Raw genomic sequence first — 21,422 nt, forward strand, 5'->3', positions numbered from 1 at the left:
TTCAGGTCCCAAGGAACACTCCTTGGAGGGCTAGAAGGATATCCCAAGTTTGGACGGTCCAGTTTAGACCACTGAGGACAGTAAGAGATACGTGAACATAGCTCAGTTCATGGAAAGACTCCATCAGCAGCACTTTTATTAGGAATGCCTCCTATGTGTAAAAATGTTTACTGGTTGTGAGTTTATACGCTGTATTTGCAACCTTGGTGCTTTCTATGGGTCCTAAGCAATTGCATACTCTTGAGGACAGTTCTGGTGATCTGTAACAAGAGCCATCTGTTCCCCTACTCTTTCTTCCATTTTAATAATTTTTTTGAGAATCCTCAGTGTTTCCTAGCAAGTCTAAAAGTTCACACGACAGGTGGCAGCCACATAGGAAAATTACCTGGCCTTTCCAGAATTCTCTAACTTGCGAAAAGTTCTGTTTTGTGGCATCGCCCACAGACACTGTTCATTAGTCACACAACAGAATGCCCACACATTCTTTGTAAGGCAGAGGCTTACTCTGTTGGCCAGGCTGGAGCGCAGTGGCGCTATCTCAGCTCACTGCAGCCTCTGCCTCCCGGGTTCAAGCATTTCTCTTGCCTCAGCCTCTCGAGTAGCTGGAACTACAGGAATGTGCAACCATGCCCGGCTAATTTTTGTATTTTTAGTAGAGACGGGGTTTCACCATGTTGGCCAGGCTGGTTTTGAGCTCCTGACCTCAAGTGATCCACCTGCCTTCGCCTCCCAAAGTGCTGGGTTTACAGGTGTGAGCCACTGTGCCCAGCCATGAGATCAAACTTTCATTTGCTTGTTTGTCTCTGTAATTGGCATTCTGTTAAATTAGCAATTTTAGAACTAGAACCTAAATCTTTCTTGCAGTTTGGAACAGTGGTAGCCCACTCCTCCTTTTGTGAATGAAAATGTTTCTCTGGTCCTGCTTCTAAATGTGCAGTGTCTCTTTCTTTCAGACAAATTTGAGTGGGGAAAAAAGACAAAGACAATCTTAAAGGTTAATTAGCAGAGTGGAATCAGGTTGCGATTCTAGTCTTAACTTTGCCACTTACTATCTAAGTGACTTTGGACGAGTCACTTAATCTCTCTATAGCTAAAGATTCTTTTGCTATAAACTGGAGATAGTATCAGCCCTGCCTACCTCAAAGGCTCAAGTGACATGATGTAAAGCCATGAAATACTTGCTTTTTTTTTTTGAGATGCAGTCTTGCTCTGTTGCCCAGGCTGGAGTGCAGTGGCGTGATGTCGGCTCACTGCAAGCTCCGCCTCCCGGGTTCATGCCATTCTCCTGCCTAGGTCTCCTGAGTAGCTGTGACTACAGGCATCCACCACCACGCCCGGCTAATTTTTTTGTATTTTATGTAGAGATGGGGTTTCACTGTGTTAGCCAGGATGGTCTTGATCTCCTGACTTTGTGATCCGCCTGCCTCGGCCTCCCAAAGTGCTGGGATTACAGGCGTGACCACCACGCCCGGCCAGCCATGAAATGCTATCCAAATGTACGGCATTACAAGTTGCCAAGGATGCTCACGAATACCAGTAAGAACCAAACAAACAATTGCTTCATCTCTGAACAATTTTCCACAAACTGACAAGTCCGACTCAGGAGCTGATTGCAATAGATAAGTCATCCACTCATGAACAGTTAAACTGAATAAGTAAAATTTTGCTCCCAGTAAGGCTTCAGAAGGGCACAGTGAAGGGCACATTAATGATCCACCCTGAAGATACCACCAGATGGGGGTGGGAGCTCTGAGAAAACAGAAGTAAGGCATCTTAGGAGGCCCAGAACTTTTCAAAACAGGGTGGGTAGATTTTTTTAAAAAATCAAAGCTACCAAAGAATATGCCACAGAGAGGATCAATGAACAAGTCTTTTATCATGGTAGTGAAGCAAAATAATAACGGAGGAAGATCAACAAAGGCTGAAAACCTCTGCCAAATTATGTTATTTAATATCCAATGGGATGATTCAGAACATTCTTTCCAACCAAACAAAAGCAAAATTCATTTTTTTTGTATACAATAAAATGTCCCTTTTCCAACTCATATGCAAATTCAGTAGAATTCTCTCTGGCTACAGAGAGTGAAGCGCAATCAAATTATTGAAGTGTTGTTGCTAAATGCCTAGGCAGATTGAGACCTCATTCTTTGCATGTCAGTTGCACACTACTAAAGCTTATGGCAACTGAAGGAAATCGATCACCAGGTAGACATAACTCAGGATCTCTGGGAAAAAGAACTATATTGCTAGGAGCCAAGTCTGAATTCTTGGCTCCCTGGAATACAATTCTCTGCCATTAAAATACCTTGGGATTAGTTCTGGCTTTGTGGTCAATTACTGGTTAATTTTGGTAACTCACCTCTTCCCACTGCAGTTTCCTTTACCCTAAAGGAAAATGGTTGGATAAGTCCCTTTTCAGTCCCAATGTCCTAGAAGTGTCTGTGAAGGAGGCTTTGAATAGAGAAGTTGTGGCTATCACATTTTTAGGAAGTTGGCAGTTCAAGAATATGATGCTATAGGAATGGAGAGAGTGGGCTTGTCAAAGAGTAGTTGACTTTCAGAAAAATAGAAGATGACACTTAGGGAAAATCTAGGGAGAGACAGGATGAAAGAAACTGGACAGCTGAGCAATCAGATAGAACCTGAAAGGCTTGTGCATACATGAGGGGAGCTGGAGAAACCCAGAGAGCCACCAGGCTGTATGGAGTAGTAAAATTAAGTCATTTCTACCAGAAGAGTCCAGAATACCAACAAGTTAGGGTTCAGGTGGCTATAGTTTTCATCTTAAGTCAAGGAACGAATAGAAAGCCTAGGCAGAAAAAACAAACAAGAAAACATATAAATAGACCAGCAGTGAACCAGGGCAGCAAAGAATGTGAACTAGAGAAAGACATCAAACAAAAGGAATCTTCATCAAAACACCACCTTGTCATTAGCTATTTAGGGAAACATTTAAACTCAGCCACTTAAAAGACAGAACACCAACTTTGTTGAGATATTCATCAATTACTTAGTTGACATCATCATGAAAAAGAGATGAGGCAACATAGGAATTGACTCTTTAAATGATACAATATCATTTAGCAAGTGAGAATAGCTGCAGTCTCATTAGTTAGAATGATTTCTGTGATGTAATTAATACTCTCTTGCTCATAGGAATTAAAATGTACTGGTGTAGTTGCAGAGTTGTTTTTTTGAGTGTTTGAAGTGACTCTGGAGTTCAAGGGCTCATTACTTATCCATCACCAAGGATAAATTGAGGATATGGGGCAAAAAGTAATGTGACATTTCCAATTTCCCATTCTTAGAAAGCTTATCATTCAACGTGAAGACAAAAACTGATGGCTCTGTTAAAATATTTAACAGAAAATTAGTGACTATGGAATTTATAAGGACAACCCATGTTCTGATGACTTTCAAAGACATTTCTGCCAATTATTTTAGTCATATTATTTTTCTGTTGAGAAAGCAAATTTGCAATACTGTCACTTACCTTTAAAGGTTGAGTTGACTGCTTATTGCTTTTGTGACTCAGATGTCTTCTTTTTCTTAGTCCCTGAAAATTAAAAAAAAAAAAAAAAAAGGAGAGAGGATAGGTAGGGAGGGGCAAGAGTTCAGTCCAGTATTCCAAATATTGATTTTTCATGTTAAAACAAATCCTGGAATAAGCTAACAACAAAAGGATTTTCTTTCACTTGAAGAAGAAATCTGTGGCTTAAGGATAGTATTTAGTGGAGACTCAAACCAAGTGGTTTAAAAACCACCTGAAAAGTATTATTTGATTCTTATGAAGTTCAAATTTCCAATGAATCATTTTAAAAGGAACCATATATTTCAGGACATAATTAGTCAAAACTTTGAGACAAAAAATATCCATCTGGAAGATATATTTTTTAAAATGGAGATTTGCAGAATACTTTTACCAGCCTGTAAAATTTCTCAAATGCTTTCTATATGTAGAACTGCCATAATGACAAAGTAGCTAGGGGAGGGAGGTCCAGCATTCGGGTGCATCAGGAGGGATGTGACAGAAGGGGATGATGCTTTGCCTGCTATGTCAGTCAACTCCAGCCTGGTGATGAATGAGGTGACAGATATGGTGGCCTTCCTCACTCTCATGTACTTAAGCAGGAATTGAAAGTCACTTTGTTTAAACATAATTTCCAGGAACGAAGCAAGTGTATTAAACTGAAATAGTGTTGAATTGAATGATACCAAGTACAAATTACTTCTAGACCAAAGACGAGTGTTATTTTCATTCCTGTAAAACAAAAGGCAAGAAAACAAAATAACATCCTAGGTATAGACGATGATGAGCTCCTTTGGAAAAAAACAAAAAACAAAAAACAAAAAAAAAAATAAACAGGAAAATCTTCTCAGTCATACCTAAGCTTTTCTTTTTCTATGCAAGCTCAGAAGAATTATCAAGTTAAATTGCTAGTATTTTATTACAGAGAAACAATATCCAAAGCTGGAAGTGAAAATGTGATCTGCAAGGATGATTAACAAAAATCAAGAGTGTTTCTGGTTATCACGGTGATTTTCTTAGCCATAAATAGGATTCTGAATCTAAAGAAACAGGATGCTGTTTGGCACATCACAGTATAAACTTGCTAAATAGTAAGTTTATATATTCTAATATAAATAGGCTTCTAAGATATTTTCCTTACTATAAGCAGTGGCTTAGATGTAAGAAGACTCTGGCTAATCTTCTAGAGCAGTTTGTTGGCATGAAATAGACCTTGTAAATATTTTATGTATGTCCTTTCAGACTGACTAATCTGAGAACAAAGGTTTTCAATTGTACCTTGAAAGTTTATCCTTAAGAAATGGTGTACTCTATATATTAGAGCTACAATCATTGTAGAACATTCCCATCTATAAGTTTTTGAAATTGAATGACAGGACTGTCAGTAGTAGTGGTGTCTGTCTGTTTCCATGTCAGTGGGTAATGGCAACTTTGTTTTTCTTTTTCTTTTTGAGCCTCAAGCATTTAGCACCTAGTAACTTTAATCTGAATCCCCTGAATTTCTGAAATCATATTTTTTACTTGTGTAAAGAAATAAATATCTATTTCTGTAAAGAAGGTTACAATCTTTCATAACTAAAGGACAATTTAAAACATTTGTTTTGTAATATTGAAATGTTTTGAAATAAAATATCTGGTCATAATGTTGCCTAATTATTCTGTTACTAAGACTAATACTTTGGAGTTCATTATTCAGCCATTAAAGAAACCTTTGTTTCAACTGTAAGAAGAAGCACATAAATTGTTCTTACTTGTCTGTTCTTTTTTTAAAAAGTCCTGCAGAAATATGATGACTTTTTAATCTAAATTTTCTGAAAGTAAGCAAGAGAAGGGAAAAATTACTACTTTTGAATATATGAGGTATCAAAAATTTCCTTCATATAAAAGTTTCTAATTTTTGGTACAATCATTTGATAATAGAATATGGACAGGACTCCTTAGTATTTTGCAATGTTCCTTCAAATTATTGTTTTCTACTCAGTCTGATGATAAGTGGTCCAATATAGTAATTAGTTTTTTCTATCCCTCTGGATAGTCAGATTTTTTCGTTTAACTTTTTAAATACAGTAACTCATGTAATTTCTAGCTATGTCATTGACTAATTTAGCCATATATGTTTATATGTATATAATATTGACTAATATTCTGCCTATTCACAGAAACGTGATGTTATTCCAAATTCTTAGTCTGACAAATTTAAACCATGCAATACAGGCAAACATCAATAAACAGAACGGATACTAATCTGAGGAATATATAAAGAAAAACTCAAAAATCTCAAACTTGTATTGGAGGCAGTTTCCTATGGGGAAAAGATACTTTGATTCGAAGACAGATAAGTCAGATCTATTAAATTATAACGAGCCCACAGTCCAGCTTAAGTCAAATTCTATAGATGCGATCTTAATAGGGATCTCACATTGATGAGATTTTAAGTGTTTCATTCCTGCATAAGGTTATCTGTGTTCGCTTATATTTATTTTCTAGCAGTTAGTTTTTCACAGTGTGGCTTTGCCACACTCAGAAACAAAGAAACATCATCATTATTATTACTATGATAACATTTACATAAAAGACAGTAGCAGGTGCAGAGTACACAATTAAGATGAATTCCACTGCAGTGTACAAGATGGATCGCAGAAGATAGGCAAAGCACATTTAACCATGAACAAATAAAGTGCATTAAACTGAACATGCTCACACTATCAACTCAAAACAATGCAAAATACTATTTTCAGACTAGTTTCTGTCATTTAACCTGAATTACAGAAGAACACTGGCAAAGTTGTCAATAATCTACAAGCTAATCTGAGCAAGAAGAAAGCACATTCTCTCTAGGTATAGGATGAATAATGGCAACACAGTGCAAACCTGTCTGCTGTGTTAAAGAGCCGTTAGCCTTTATTCTGATGACTCCGTGCTGTACTCAGGGCCTTGCCTTTGTGCTCTAACAGCTCCTGGTACATACTAGATTCTATCAAAAAGATCTGTCTTATTTATTTTACTATTTCAAATTTTTGTTGTGAAAAATTTAAACACACAGAAAATGTCAATGAATAATACAACCAAATTTGTATACTTATCACCCAGATTTAATCATTAACATTTGCCATATTTGCATTATCTTATTTATTTTTTGAAATGGAATTTTGCTGTTGTTGCCCAGGCTGGAGTGCAATGGCGCGATCTTGGCTCACTGTAATCTCCACCTCCCGGGTTCAAGCAATTCTTGTGCCTCCCGAGTAGCTGGGATTACAGGCATGGTCCACCACACCTTGCTAATTTTGTATTTTTAGTAGAAACAGGGTTTCACCATGTTGGCCAGGCTGGTCTCTAACTCCTGACCTTAAGTGATGCACCCACCTCGGCCTCCCAAAGTGCTGGGATTACAGGTGTGAGCTACCATGCCCAGACATATTATCTTTTATCTATCATATATGCCTACATGACCAGACCATTAGAGAGTAAGATTTCAGTATGAATCTCCTAAGAACAACCAATATAACTGCAACACAATTAACACACCTAAGAAAAGAACAATGAATCAATGTCTAATATTCATTCTGTATTCAAATTCACCTAATTATCTTAAAAAATGTCTGCTCTGGCTGTGATTTTTTTTTTTCTTTTTAACCAGTAGCTGATTTAGTTTCTCTTAATTGGCTACTGGTTAAAAAATGGGCCATCTGGCTCAGACACAAAGATCCAACTTAAAAATGGCTTAAACAAAAGTATTTATCTCTCATTTAACAGTCTGGAGATGTGCCAGAACAGGGCACTTTGGGTGGCTCTTCCATCCTCAGCTCATGGCTTCATCTCTCAGTTGAAATATGGCAGCTCTAGCCCCATGGTCATGCTGTAGAGAAGGCACAGGGGAGCACACACTCCTGGGGCATGATCCAGATGTTGTAGACACAATTTCTTTTCACATTCCATCATACAGGATGTTGACACATAATCCTACTATTTGCAGCAGAGGCTGAGAAAAACAGGCCTCATTATTGGGGGCCATGTGTCTAGATTTCCCTGGACCTGTGAATCTTGTGTATAAAGGAAGAATATTTTAAGGGCTGCAATTAGCTTTCTCTGCTATGAGGTATTTCTGGAAATGACTGAGCTATGACAAACTATATTAAAATTAATTCCCAAGACACTGCAACATAATGATGGGTTTAGGCTTATTAATAGTTAAGACTGTTTTTCTCTTGCACTGAATAAGCTTCATGTTATTAATATTCATTTTGAGTTCATCAACGTATTTTTTTTTTAGATTTTCTTTGTCCTTCCTTGTCAGTGTATAAGCTGTCCACGCTCATTAATGGAACCATGCTTTCTTCCCTTACCGATTTTTATTGCTTTTTATGTTTTTTGAAATAAAATTTATTTAAGTATAATATACATGAAGGAAAGTTCACAAATCATAATTTACAGCATATGGTGAAACCAGTAAAACATACATGTAAACAACACTTGGATCAAGAAATGGAACATGTCAGTGTTCTAGAAGCATTTTTGGTAACCTCTAAATATTACTTCTTTCTTCTCCCAAAGATAACTATTATTCCGACCTTTGACACTATGGTTCAATATTGTATGTTTTTGAATTTTATATACACAAAATCATTCAATATACATTCCTTTTTGTCTGACATTTCTTGTTCAATAGTACGCTTATGAGATTCACTGATATTATTGCATGTAGCAGTAGGTCATTTTCATTGCCTATGGGATTGTATGAACATATTATAATTTACTTGTCCATTAAATAATTGATGAACACCTGGATTGCTTCTAGTTCTTGGCTACTACAAATACAGTCACTCAGATCATTATTGTATGTAATTTTGGTGCACATATGTATATATTTGTTACATATATATAGTTCTTGGGAATGAAATTGCTGGTTTATGGGATAATTAGTATGTGTATATTCATTTTTCTTGCCTTATTTCATGCAGACTTCTAGTACAATGTTGAATAGAAGTCATCATAAAGAGAATTCTTGTTTTGCTCAGCACTTCAAGGAAAAAACTTCCACCACTGCACCTACTTAACCATTAAGTATGATATTGCTTGCTTTAGGAGTTTTGCAAATATCATTTGTCAGATTAAGAAAATTCTTTGGAGGTGGTGCCAAGATGGCCAAATAGGAACAGCTGCAGCCTCAAGCTCTCAGCATGAATGACACAGAAGATGGGTGATTTCTGCATTTCCAACTGAGGTACCGGGTTCATCTCACTGGGCAGTGTCGGACAGTGGGTGAAGGACAGTGGGTGTAGCCCAACGAGCGAGAGCCAAAGCAGGGAGAGCCATCCCCTCACCCAGGAAGTGTAAGGGGGAAGGAATTCCCTTTCCTAGCCAAGGGAAACCGTGACACACAACACCTGGAAAATTGGGTCACTCCCACCCTAATACTGTACTTTACCAAGGGTCTTAGCAAACGGCACACCAAGAAATTATATCCCATGCCTGGCTCAGAGGGTCCCATGCCAACAGAGCCTCCCTCATTGCTAGCACAGTAGTCTGAGATCTAAAAGCAAGGCGGCAGCAAAGCTAGGGGAGGGGTGCCTGCCATTGCTGAGACTTAAGTAGGTAAACAAAGCAGCCAGAATGCTCGAACTGGGTGGAGCCCACCCCACCGCAGCTCAAGGAGGCCTGCCTGCCTCTGTAGACTCCACCTCTGGGGACAGGGCATAGCTAAACAAAAGGCAGCAGAAACCTCTGCAGATGTAAATGTCCCTGTCTGACAGCTTTGAAGAGAGCAGTGGTTCTCCCAGCATGGAGTTTGAGATCTGAGAATGGACAGACTGCCTGCTCAAGTGGGTCCCTGACCCCTGAGTAGCCTAACTGGGAGACATCCCCGACTAGGGGCAAACTGACACCTCACACCTCACATGGTTGGGTACACTTCTGAGACGAAGCTTCCTGAGGAATGATCAGACAGCAACATTTGCTGTTCAGCAATATTCACTCTTCTGCAGACTCCGCTGCTGATACCCAGGCAAACAGGGTCTGGAGTGGACCTCAAGCAATCTCCAACAGACCTGCAGCTGAGGGTCCTGACTGTTAGAAGGAAAACTAACAAACAGAAAGGACATCCACACCAAAACCCCATCTGTACATCACCATCATCAAAGACCAAAGGTAGATAAAACCACAAAGATGGGGAAAAAGCAGTGCAGAAAAGCTGGAAATTCTAAAAATCAGAGCACCTCTCTCCCTCCAAAGGAACACAGCTCCTCGCCAGCAACAGAACAAAGCTGGATGGAGAATGACGAGTTGAGAGAAGAAGGCTTCAGACAATCAAACTTCTCCAAGCTAAAGGAGGAAGTACAAACCCAGAGCAAAGAAACTAAAAACATTGAAAAAAGAACGGATGAATGGATAACTAGAATAATCAATGCAGAGAAGACCTTAAAAGAACTGATAGAGATGAAAACCATAACACGAGAACTATGTGACAAATGCACAAGCTTCAGTAACTGACTCGATCAACTGGAAGAAAGAGTATCAGCTATTGAAGATCAAATGAATGAAATGAAGCGAGAAGTGTAGAGAAAAAAGAGTAAAAAGAAATGAATAAAGCCTCCAAGAAATATGGGACTATGTGAAAAAACAAAACCTATGTCTGATTGGTGTACCTGAAAGTGACAGGGAGAATAGAACCAAGTTGGAAAACACTCTGCAGGATATTATCCAGGAGAACTTCCCCAACCTAGCAAGACAGGCCAACATTCAAATTCAGGAAATACAGAGAACGCCACAAAGATACTCCTTGAGAAGAGCAACTCTAAGACACATAATTGTTAGATTCACCAAAGTAGAAATGAAGGAGAAAATGTTAAGGGCAGCCAGAAAGAAAGGTCGGGTTACCCACAAAGGGAAGCCCATCAGACTAACAGTGGATCCCTTGGCAGAAACTCTACAAGCCAGAAGAGAGTGGGGGCCAATATTCAACATTCTTAAAGAAAAGAATTTTCAACCTAGAATTTCATATCCAGCCAAACTAAGTTTCATCAGTGAAGGAGAAATAAAATCCTTTACAGACAAGCAAATGCTGAGAGATTTTGTCACCACCAGGTCTGCCCTACAAGAGCTCCTGAAGGAAGCACTAAACATGAAAAGGAACAACTGGTACCAGCCACTGCAAAAACATGCCAAATTGTAAAGACCATCAATGCTAGGAAGAAACTGCATCAACTAACAAGCAAAATAACCAGCTATCATGACAGGATCGAGTTCACACATAACAATATTAACCTTAAATGTAAATGGGTTAAATGTTCCAATTAAAAGACACAGACTGGCAAATTAGATAAAGAGTTAAGACCCATCAGTTTGCCATATTCAGGAGACCCATAACATGCAGAGACACATATAGGCTCAAAATAAAGGGATGGAAGAAGATCTACCAAGCAAATGGAAAACAAAAAAGGGCAGGGGTTGCATCCTAGTCTCTGATACAACAGACTTTAAACCAACAAAGATCAAGAGACTAAGAAGACCATTATATAATGGTAAAGGGATCAAGTCAACAAGAAGAGCTAACTATCCTAAACATATATGCACCCAATACAGGAGCACCCAGATTCATAAAGGAAGTCCTAAGAGACTTACAAAGAGAATTAGACTCCCACACAATAGTAATGGGAGACTTTCACACCCCACTGTCAATATTAGACAGATCAATGAGACAGAAAGTTAACAAGGATATCCAGGAATTGAACTGAACTCTGCACCAAGTGGACTTAATAGACATCTACAGAACTCTCCACCCCAAATCAACAGAATATACATTCTTCACAGCAACACATTGCACTTATTCCAAAATTGACCACATAGTTGGAAGTAAAGCACTCTTCAGCAAATGTAAAAGGAAATTACAACAAACTGTCTTTCAGACCATAGTGCAATCAAACTACAACTCAGGATTAAGAAACTCACTCAAAGCCACACAACTACATGGAAACTGAACAACCTGCTCCTGAATGACTAGTGGGTACCTAACGAAATGAAGGCAGAAATGAAGATGTTCTTTGAAACCAATGAGAACAAAGATACAACATACCAGAATCTCTGGGACACATTTAAAGCAGTGTGTAGAGGGAAATTTATAGCACTAAATGCCCACAAGAGCAAGCTGGAAAGATCTAAATTGACACCCTAACATAACAATTAAAAGAACTAGAGAAGCAAGAGGAAACACATTCAAAAGTTAGCAGAAGGCAAGAAATAACTAAGATCAGAGCAGAACTGAAGGAGATAGAGGCACAAAAACCCTTCAAAAATTCAATGAATCCAGGAGCTGGTTTTTGGAAAAGATCAACAAAATTGATAGACCACTATCAAGACTAATAAATAAGAAAAGAGAGAAGAATCAAATAGATACAATAAAAAATGATAAAGGGGATATCACCATCGACCCCACACAAATACAAACTATCATCAGAGAATACTATAAACACCTCTATGCAAATAAACTAGAAAGCCTAGAAGATATGGATAAATTCCTGGACACATACACTCTTCCAAGACTAAACCAGGAAGAAGTTGAATCCCTGAATAGACCAATAACAGGCTCTGAAATTGAGGCAATAATTAACAGCCTAACAACCAAAAAAAGTCCAAGACCAGATGGATTCACAGTCGAATTCTACCAGAGGTACAAGGAGGAGCTGGTACCACTCCTTCTGAAACTATTCCAATCAATAGAAAAAGAGGGAATCCTCCCTAACTCATTTTATGAGGCCAACATCATCCTGATACCAGAGCCTGGCAGGACACACACAAAAAGAGATTTTTAGACCAATGTCCCTGATGAAAATCGATGCAAAAATCCTCAATAAAATACTGGCAATACAAATCCAGCAGCACATCAGCAAGCTTATCCACCATGATCAAGTGGGCTTCATCTTTGGGATACAAGGCTGGTTCAACATATGCAAATCAATAAACATAATCCAGCATATAAACAGAACCAAAGACTAAAACTACGTGATTATCTCAATAGATGCAGAAAAGGCCTTTGACAAAATTCAACAGCCCTTCATGCTAAAAACTCTCAATAAATTCGGTATTGATGGAATGTATCTCAAAATTATAAGAGCTATTTATGACAAACCCACAGCCAATATTAACTAAATGGGCAAAAACTGGAAGCATACCCCTTGAAAACTGGCACAAGACAGGGATGCCTTCTCTCACCACTCCTATTCAACATAGTGTTGGAAGTTCTGGCCAGGGCAATCAGGCTAGACAAAGAAATAAAGGGTATTCAATTAGGAAAAGAGGAAGTCAAATTGTCACGGTTTGTAGATGACAGGATTGTATATTTAGAAAACCCCATCATCTCAGAACAAAATCTCCTTAAGCTGATAAGCAACTGCAGCAGTCTCAAGATACAAAATCAATGTGCAAAAATCACAAGCATTCTTATACACCAATAACAGACAAACAGAGAGCCAAATCATGAGTTAACTCCCATTCACAATTGTTTCAAAGAGAATAAAATACCTAGGAATCCAACTTACAAGGGATGTAAAGGACCTCTTCAATGAGGACTACAAACCACTGCTCAATGAAATAAAAGAGGACACAAACAAATGGATGAAGATTCCATGCTCATGGATAGGAAGAATCAATATCGTGAAAATGGCCATACTGCCCAAGGTAATTTATAGATTCAATGCCATCCCCATCAAGCTACCTATGACTTTCTTCACAGAATTGGAAAAAATTACGTTAAAGTTCATATGGAACCAAAAAAGAGCCCACATTGCCAAGACAATCCTAAGCCAAAAGAACAAAGCTGGAGGCATCACACTACCTGACTTCAAACTATACTACAAGGCTACAGTAACCAAAACAGCATGGTACTGGTACCAAAACAGAGATATAGACCAATGGAACAGAACAGAGCCCTCAGAAATAATACCACACATCTACCACCATCTGATCTTTGATAAACCTGGCAAAAGCAAGAAATGGGGAAAGGATTCCCTATTTAATAAATGGTGCTGGGAAAACTGACTAGCCATATGTAGAAAGCTGAAACTGGATCCCTTCCTTACACCTTATACAAAAATTAATTCAAGATGGATTAAAGACTTAAATGTTAGACCTAAATCCATAAAAACCCTAGAAGAAAACCTAGCCAATACCATTCAGGACATAGGCATGGGCAAGGACTTCATGTCTAAAAAACCAAAAGCAATGGCAACAAAAGCCAAAATTGACAAATGGGATCTAATTAAACTAAAGAGCTTCTGCACAGCAAAAGAAACTACCATCAGAATGAACAGGCAACCTATAGAATGGGAGAAAATTTTTGCAATCTACTCATCTGACAAAGGGCTAATATCCAGAACCTACAAAGAACTCAAACAAATTTACAAGAAAAAAACAAACAACCCCACCACAAAGTGGGCAAAGGATATGAACAGACACTTCTCAAAAGAAGACATTTATGCATCCAACAGACACATGAAAAAATGCTCATCATCACTAGCTATCAGAGAAATGCAAATCAAAACCACAATGAGATACCATCTCACACCAGTTAGAATGGTGATCATTTAAAAGTCAGGAAATGGGAGGTGGAGCAAGATGGCCGAATAGGAACAGCTCCAGTCTCCAACTCCCAGCGCGAGCGACACAGAAGACCGGTGATTTCTGCATTTTCAACTGAGGTACTGGGTTCATCTCACTGGGGAGTGCCGGACGATCGGTGCTGGTCAGCTGCTGCAGCCGGACCAGCGAGAGCTGAAGCAGGGCGAGGCATTGCCTCACCTGGGAAGCGCAAGGGGGAAGGGAATCCCTTTTCCTAGCCAGGGGAACTGAGAAACACAACACGTGGAAAATCGGGTAACTCCCACCCCAATACTGAGCTTTAAGCAAACAGGCACACCAGGAGATCATATCCCACACCTGGCCGGGAGGGTCCCACACCCACGGAGCCTCCCTCATTGCTAGCACAGCAGTCTGTGATCTACCGGCAAGGCAGCAGCGAGGCTGGGGGAGGGGCGCCCGCCATTGCTGAGGCTTAAGTAGGTAAACAAAGCTGCTGGGAAGCTCGAACTGGGTGGAGCTCACAGCAGCTCAAGGAAACCTGCCTGTCTCTGTAGACTCCACCTCTGGGGACAGGGCAATAACAAACACAGCCGAAACCTCTGCAGACACAAACGACTCTGTCTGACAGCTTTGAAGAGAGCAGTGGATCTCCCAACACGGAGGTTGAGATCTGAGAAGGGACAGACTCCCTGCTCAAGTGGGTCCCTGACCCCTGAGTAGCCTAACTGGGAGACATCCCCCACTAGGGGCAGTCTGACACCCCACACCTCACAGGGTGGAGTACACCCCTGAGAGGAAGCTTCCAAAGCAAGAATCAGACAGGTACAATCGCTGTTCAGAAATATTCTATCTTCTGCAGCCTCTGCTGCTGATACCCAGGCAAACAGGGTCTGGAGTGGACCTCAAGCAATCTCCAACAGACCTACAGCTGAGGGTCCTGACTGTTAGAAGGAAAACTATCAAACAGGAAGGACACCTACACCAAAACCCCATCAGTACATCACCATCATCAAAGACCAGAGGCAGATAAAACCACAAAGATGGGGAAAAAGCAGGGCAGAAAAGCTGGAAATTCAAAAAATAAGAGCGCATCTCCCCCGGCAAAGGAGCGCAGCTCATCGCCAGCAACGGATCAAAGCTGGACGGAGAATGACTTTGACGAGATGAGAGAAGAAGGCTTCAGTCCATCAAATTTCTCAGAGCTAAAGGAGGAATTATGTACCCAGCGTAAAGAAACTAAAAATCTTGAAAAAAAAGTGGAAGAATTGATGGCTAGAGTAATTAATGCAGAGAAGGTCCTAAACGAAATGAAAGAGATGAAAACCATGACACGAGAAATACGTGACAAATGCACAAGCTTCAGTAACCGACTCGATCAACTGGAAGAAAGAGTATCAGCGATTGAGGATCAAATGAATGAAATGAAGCGAGAAGAGAAACCAAAAGAAAAAAGAAGAAAAAGAAATGAACAAAGCCTGCAAGAAGTATGGGATTATGTAAAAAGACCAAATCTACGTCTGATTGGGGTGCCTGAAAGTGAGGGGGAAAATGGAACCAAGTTGGAAAACACTCTTCAGGATATCATCCAGGAGAACTTCCCCAACCTAGTAGGGCAGGCCAACATTCAAATCCAGAAAATACAGAGAACGCCACAAAGATACTCCTCGAGAAGGGCAACTCCAAGACACATAATTGCCAGATTCACCAAAGTTGAAATGAAGGAAAAAATGTTAAGGGCAGCCAGAGAGAAAGGTCGGGTTACCCACAAAGGGAAGCCCATCAGACTAACAGCAGATCTCTCGGCAGAAACTCTCCAAGCCAGAAGAGAGTGGGGGCCAATATTCAACATTCTTAAAGAAAAGAATTTTAAACCCAGAATTTCATATCCAGCCAAACTAAGTTTCATAAGTGAAGGAGAAATAAAATCCTTTACAGATAAGCAAATGCTTAGAGATTTTGTCACCACTAGGCCTGCCTTACAAGAGACCCTGAAGGAAGCACTCAACATGGAAAGGAACAACACATACCAGCCACTGCAAAAACATGTCAAAATATAAAGTCCATTGATGCTAGGAATAAACTGCATCAACTAGCAAGCAAAATAACCAGCTAATATCATAATGACAGGATCAGGTTCACACATAACAATCTTAACCTTAAATGTAAATGGACTAAATGCTCCAATTAAAAGACACAGACTGGCAAACTGGATAAAGAGTCAAGACCCATCAGTCTGCTGTATTCAGGAGACCCATCTCACACGCAGAGACATACATAGGCTCAAAATAAAGGGATGGAGGAAGATTTACCAAGCAAATGGAGAACAAAAAAAAGCGGGGGTTGCAATACTAGTCTCTGATAAAACAGACTTTAAACCATCAAAGATCAAAAGAGACAAAGAAGGCCATTACATAATGGTAAAGGGATCAATTCAACAGGAAGAGCTAACTATCCTAAATATATATGCACCCAATACAGGAGCACCCAGATTCATCAAGCAAGTCCTTAGAGACTTACAAAGAGACTTAGACTCCCATACAATAATAATGGGAGACTTCAACACTCCACTGCCAACATTAGACAGATCAACGAGACAGAAAGTTAACAAGGATATCCAGGAATTGAACTCATCTCTGCAGCAAGCAGACCTAATAGACATCTATAGAACTCTCCACCCCAAATCAACAGAATATACATTCTTCTCAGCACCACATCGTACTTACTCCAAAATCGACCACGTAATTGGAAGTAAAGCACTCCTCAGCAAATGTACAAGAACAGAAATTATAACAAACTGTCTCTCAGACCACAGTGCAATCAAACTAGAACTCAGGACTAAGAAACTCAATCAAAACCGCTCAACTACATGGAAACTGAACAACCTGCTCCTGAATGACTACTGGGTACATAACGAAATGAAGGCAGAAATAAAGATGTTCTTTGAAACCAATGAGAACAAAGATACAACATACCAGAATCTCTGGGACACATTTAAAGCAGTGTGTAGAGGGAAATTTATAGCACTAAATGCCCACAAGAGAAAGCAGGAAAGATCTAAAATTGACACTCTAACATCACAATTAAAAGAACTAGAGAAGCAAGAGCAAACACATTCGAAAGCTAGCAGAAGGCAAGAAATAACTAAGATCAGAGCAGAACTGAAGGAGATAGAGACCCAAAAAACTCTCCAAAAAATCAATGAATCCAGGAGTTGGTTTTTTGAAAAGATCAACAAAATTGACAGACCACTAGCAAGACTAATAAAGAAGAAAAGAGAGAAGAATCAAATCGACGCAATTAAAAATGATAAAGGGGATATCACCACCAACCCCACAGAAATACAAACTACCATCAGAGAATACTATAAACACCTCTACGCAAATAAACTGGAAAATCTAGAAGAAATGGATAATTTCCTGGACACTTACACTCTTCCAAGACTAAACCAGGAAGAAGTTGAATCCCTGAATAGACCAATAGCAGGCTCTGAAATTGAGGCAATAATTAATAGCCTACCAACCAAAAAAAGTCCAGGACCAGATGGATTCACAGCTGAATTCTACCAGAGGTACAAGGAGGAGTTGGTACCATTCCTTCTGAAACTATTCCAATCAATAGAAAAAGAGAGAATCCTCCCTAACTCATTTTATGAGGCCAACATCATCCTGATACCAAAGCCTGGCAGAGACACAACAAAAAAAGAGAATTTTAGACCAATATCCCTGATGAACATCGATGCAAAAATCCTCAATAAAATACTGGCAAACCGGATTCAGCAGCACATCAGCAAGCTTATCCACCATGATCAAGTGGGCTTCATCCCTGGGATGCAAGGCTGGTTCAACATTCGCAAATCAATAAACATAATCCAGCATATAAACAGAACCAAAGACAAGAACCACATGATTATCTCAATAGATGCAGAAAAGGCTTTTGACAAAATTCAACAGCCCTTCATGCTAAAAACGCTGAATAAATTCGGTATTGATGGAACGTACCTCAAAATAATAAGAGCTATTTATGACAAACCCACAGCCAATATCATACTGAATGGGCAAAAACTGGAAAAATTCCCTTTGAAAACTGGCACAAGACAGGGATGCCCTCTCTCACCACTCCTATTCAACATAGTGTTGGAAGTTCTGGCTAGGGCAATTAGGCAAGAGAAAGAAATCAAGGGTATTCAGTTAGGAAAAGAAGAAGTCAAACTGTCCCTGTTTGCAGATGACATGATTGTATATTTAGAAAACCCCATTGTCTCAGCCCAAAATCTCCTTAAGCTGATAAGCAACTTCAGCAAAGTCTCAGGATACAAAATTAATGTGCAAAAATCACAAGCATTCTTATACACCAGTAACAGACAAACAGAGAGCCAAATCAGGAATGAACTTCCATTCACAATTGCTTCAAAGAGAATAAAATACCTAGGAATCCAACTTACAAGGGATGTAAAGGACCTCTTCAAGGAGAACTACAAACCACTGCTCAGTGAAATAAAAGAGGACACAAACAAATGGAAGAATATACCATGCTCATGGATAGGAAGAATCAATATCGTGAAAATGGCCATACTGCCCAAGGTAATTTATAGATTCAATGCCATTCCCATCAAGCTACCAATGAGTTTCTTCACAGAATTGGAAAAAACTGCTTTAAAGTTCATATGGAACCAAAAAAGAGCCCGCATCTCCAAGACAATCCTAAGTCAAAAGAACAAAGCTGGAGGCATCACGCTACCTGACTTCAAACTATACTACAAGGCTACAGTAACCAAAACAGCATGGTACTGGTACCAAAACAGAGATATAGACCAATGGAACAGAACAGAGTCCTCAGAAATAATACCACACATCTACAGCCATCTGATCTTTGACAAACCTGAGAGAAACAAGAAATGGGGAAAGGATTCCCTATTTCATAAATGGTGCTGGGAAAATTGGCTAGCCATAAGTAGAAAGCTGAAACTGGATCCTTTCCTTACTCCTTATACGAAAATTAATTCAAGATGGATTAGAGACTTAAATGTTAGACCTAATACCATAAAAATCCTAGAGGAAAACCTAGGTAGTACCATTCAGGACATAGGCATGGGCAAAGACTTCATGTCTAAAACACCAAAAGCAACGGCAGCAAAAGCCAAAATTGACAAATGGGATCTCATTAAATTAAAGAGCTTCTGCACAGCAAAAGAAACTACCATCAGAGTGAACAGGCAACCTACAGAATGGTAGAAAATTTTTGCAATCTACTCATCTGACAAAGGGCTAATATCCAGAACCTACAAAGAACTCAAACAAATTTACAAGAAAAAAACAAACAACCCCTTCAAAAAGTGGGCAAAGGATATGAACAGACATTTCTCAAAAGAAGACATTCATACAGCCAACAGACACATGAAAAAATGCTCATCATCACTGGCCATCAGAGAAATGCAAATCAAAACCACAACGAGATACCATCTCACACCAGTTAGAATGGCGATCATTAAAAAGTCAGGAAACAACAGGTGCTGGAGAGGATGTGGAGAAATAGGAACACTTTTACACTGTTGGTGGGATTGTAAACTAGTTCAACCATTATGGAAAACAGTATGGCGATTCCTCAAGGATCTAGAACTAGATGTACCATATGACCCAGCCATCCCATTACTGGGTATATACCCAAAGGATTATAAATTATGCTGCTATAAAGACACATGCACACGTATGTTTATTGCAGCACTATTCACAATAGCAAAGACTTGGAATCAACCCAAATGTCCATCAGTGACAGACTGGATTAAGAAAATGTGGCACATATACACCATGGAATACCATGCAGCCATCAAAAAGGATGAGTTTGCGTCCTTTGTAGGGACATGGATGCAGCTGGAAACCATCATTCTTAGCAAACTATCACAAGAACAGAAAACCAAACACCGCATGTTCTCACTCATAGGTGGGAACTGAACAATAAGATCACTTGGACTCAGGAAGGGGAACATCACACACAGGGGCCTATCATGGGGAGGGGGGAGGGATTGCATTGGGAGTTATACCTGATATAAATGATGAGTTGATGGGTGCAGCACACCAACATGGCACAAGTATACATATGTAACAAACCTGCACGTTATGCACATGTACCCTACAACTTAAAGTATAATAATAATAAATAAATTAAAAAAAAAAAAGTCAGGAAACAACAGGCGCTGGAGAGGATGTGGAGAAATAGGAATACTTTTACACTGTTTGTGGGAATGTAAACTAGTTCAACCATTGTGGAAGACCATGTGGTAATTCCTCAAGGATCTAGAACTAGAAATACCATTTGATCCACCAATCCCATTACTGGGTATATACTCAAAGGATTACAAATCATGCTGCTATAAAGACACATGCACACATATGTTTATTGCAGCACTATTCACAATAGCAAAGACTTGGAACCAACCCAAATGTCCCTCAATGATAGACTGGATTAAGAAAATGTGGCACATATACACCATGGAATACTATGCAGCCATAGAAAGGATGAGTTCATGTTCTTTGTAGGGACATGGATGCAGCTGGAAACCATCATTCTCAGCAAACTATCGCAAGAACAGAAAACCAAACACCACATGTTCTCACTCATAGGTGAGAATTGAACAATGAGAATGCTTGGAAACAGGAAGGGGAACATCACACACCCGGGCCTGTTGTGGGGTTGGGGGCCGGGGGAGGGATAGCATTAGGAGATATACCTAATGTAAATTACGAGTTAATGGTTGCAGCACACCAACATGGCACATGTATACATATGTAACAAACCTGCACGTTGTGTACATGTACCCTAGAACATAAAGTACAATATAATAAATAAATAAAAAGAAAACAAAGAAAATTCTTTCTAGTCCTAATATTCTAATGTTCTCTTGTGGGTATGGAGTGAATATTTTATCAAATGCTTTTACTTTGAGATGATTATATAATTTTCCTCTTTATAATCAGCTTTGCATTCCTGAAATAAACCCAATTTCTTGGTGATATATTTTCCCCAAATATCCCTTGTATCAAAGAAGATATTACGTTGGAAATTATATATTTTTAACTGAATGGTAATGAAAGTATGACATATATATTTTTGTTCTTTGAGACAGAGTTTCTTTCTTCTTGCCCAGGCTGGAATGCAATGGCGCGATCTCGGCTCACTGCAACCTCCGCCTCCTGGATTCAAGCGATTCTCATGCCTCAGCCTCCAGAGTAGCTGGGATTACAGGTGCACACCACCATGCTCAGCTAATTTTTGTATTTTTAGTAGAGAGGGGGTTTCACCACATTGCCAGGCTGGTCTCAAACTCCTG

At 39.4% G+C, this 21,422-nt stretch overlaps 1 protein-coding gene across 1 annotated transcript in view; it reads right to left on the bottom strand.

Moving 5' to 3' along the window:
- Nucleotides 1–1,856: 1,856 nt before the first annotated feature.
- LMNTD1 (lamin tail domain containing 1) overlaps nucleotides 1,857–21,422 on the bottom strand; it is a 143,132-nt gene continuing 123,566 nt past the window's right edge. Inside the window, exons 8-9 of the mRNA XM_065523919.2 lie at nucleotides 3,494–3,556; nucleotides 1,857–2,809 (exon numbers count right to left, since the gene is read on the bottom strand). Of these exons, the coding sequence (XP_065379991.1) occupies nucleotides 3,516–3,556 (41 nt within the window). The 3' untranslated portion in view covers nucleotides 1,857–2,809; nucleotides 3,494–3,515. The remainder of the gene's footprint in view (nucleotides 2,810–3,493; nucleotides 3,557–21,422) is intronic.

The sequence above is a fragment of the Macaca fascicularis genome, chromosome 11 (genome assembly GCF_037993035.2).
Source record: "Macaca fascicularis isolate 582-1 chromosome 11, T2T-MFA8v1.1".
NCBI lineage: Eukaryota > Metazoa > Chordata > Mammalia > Primates > Cercopithecidae > Macaca > Macaca fascicularis.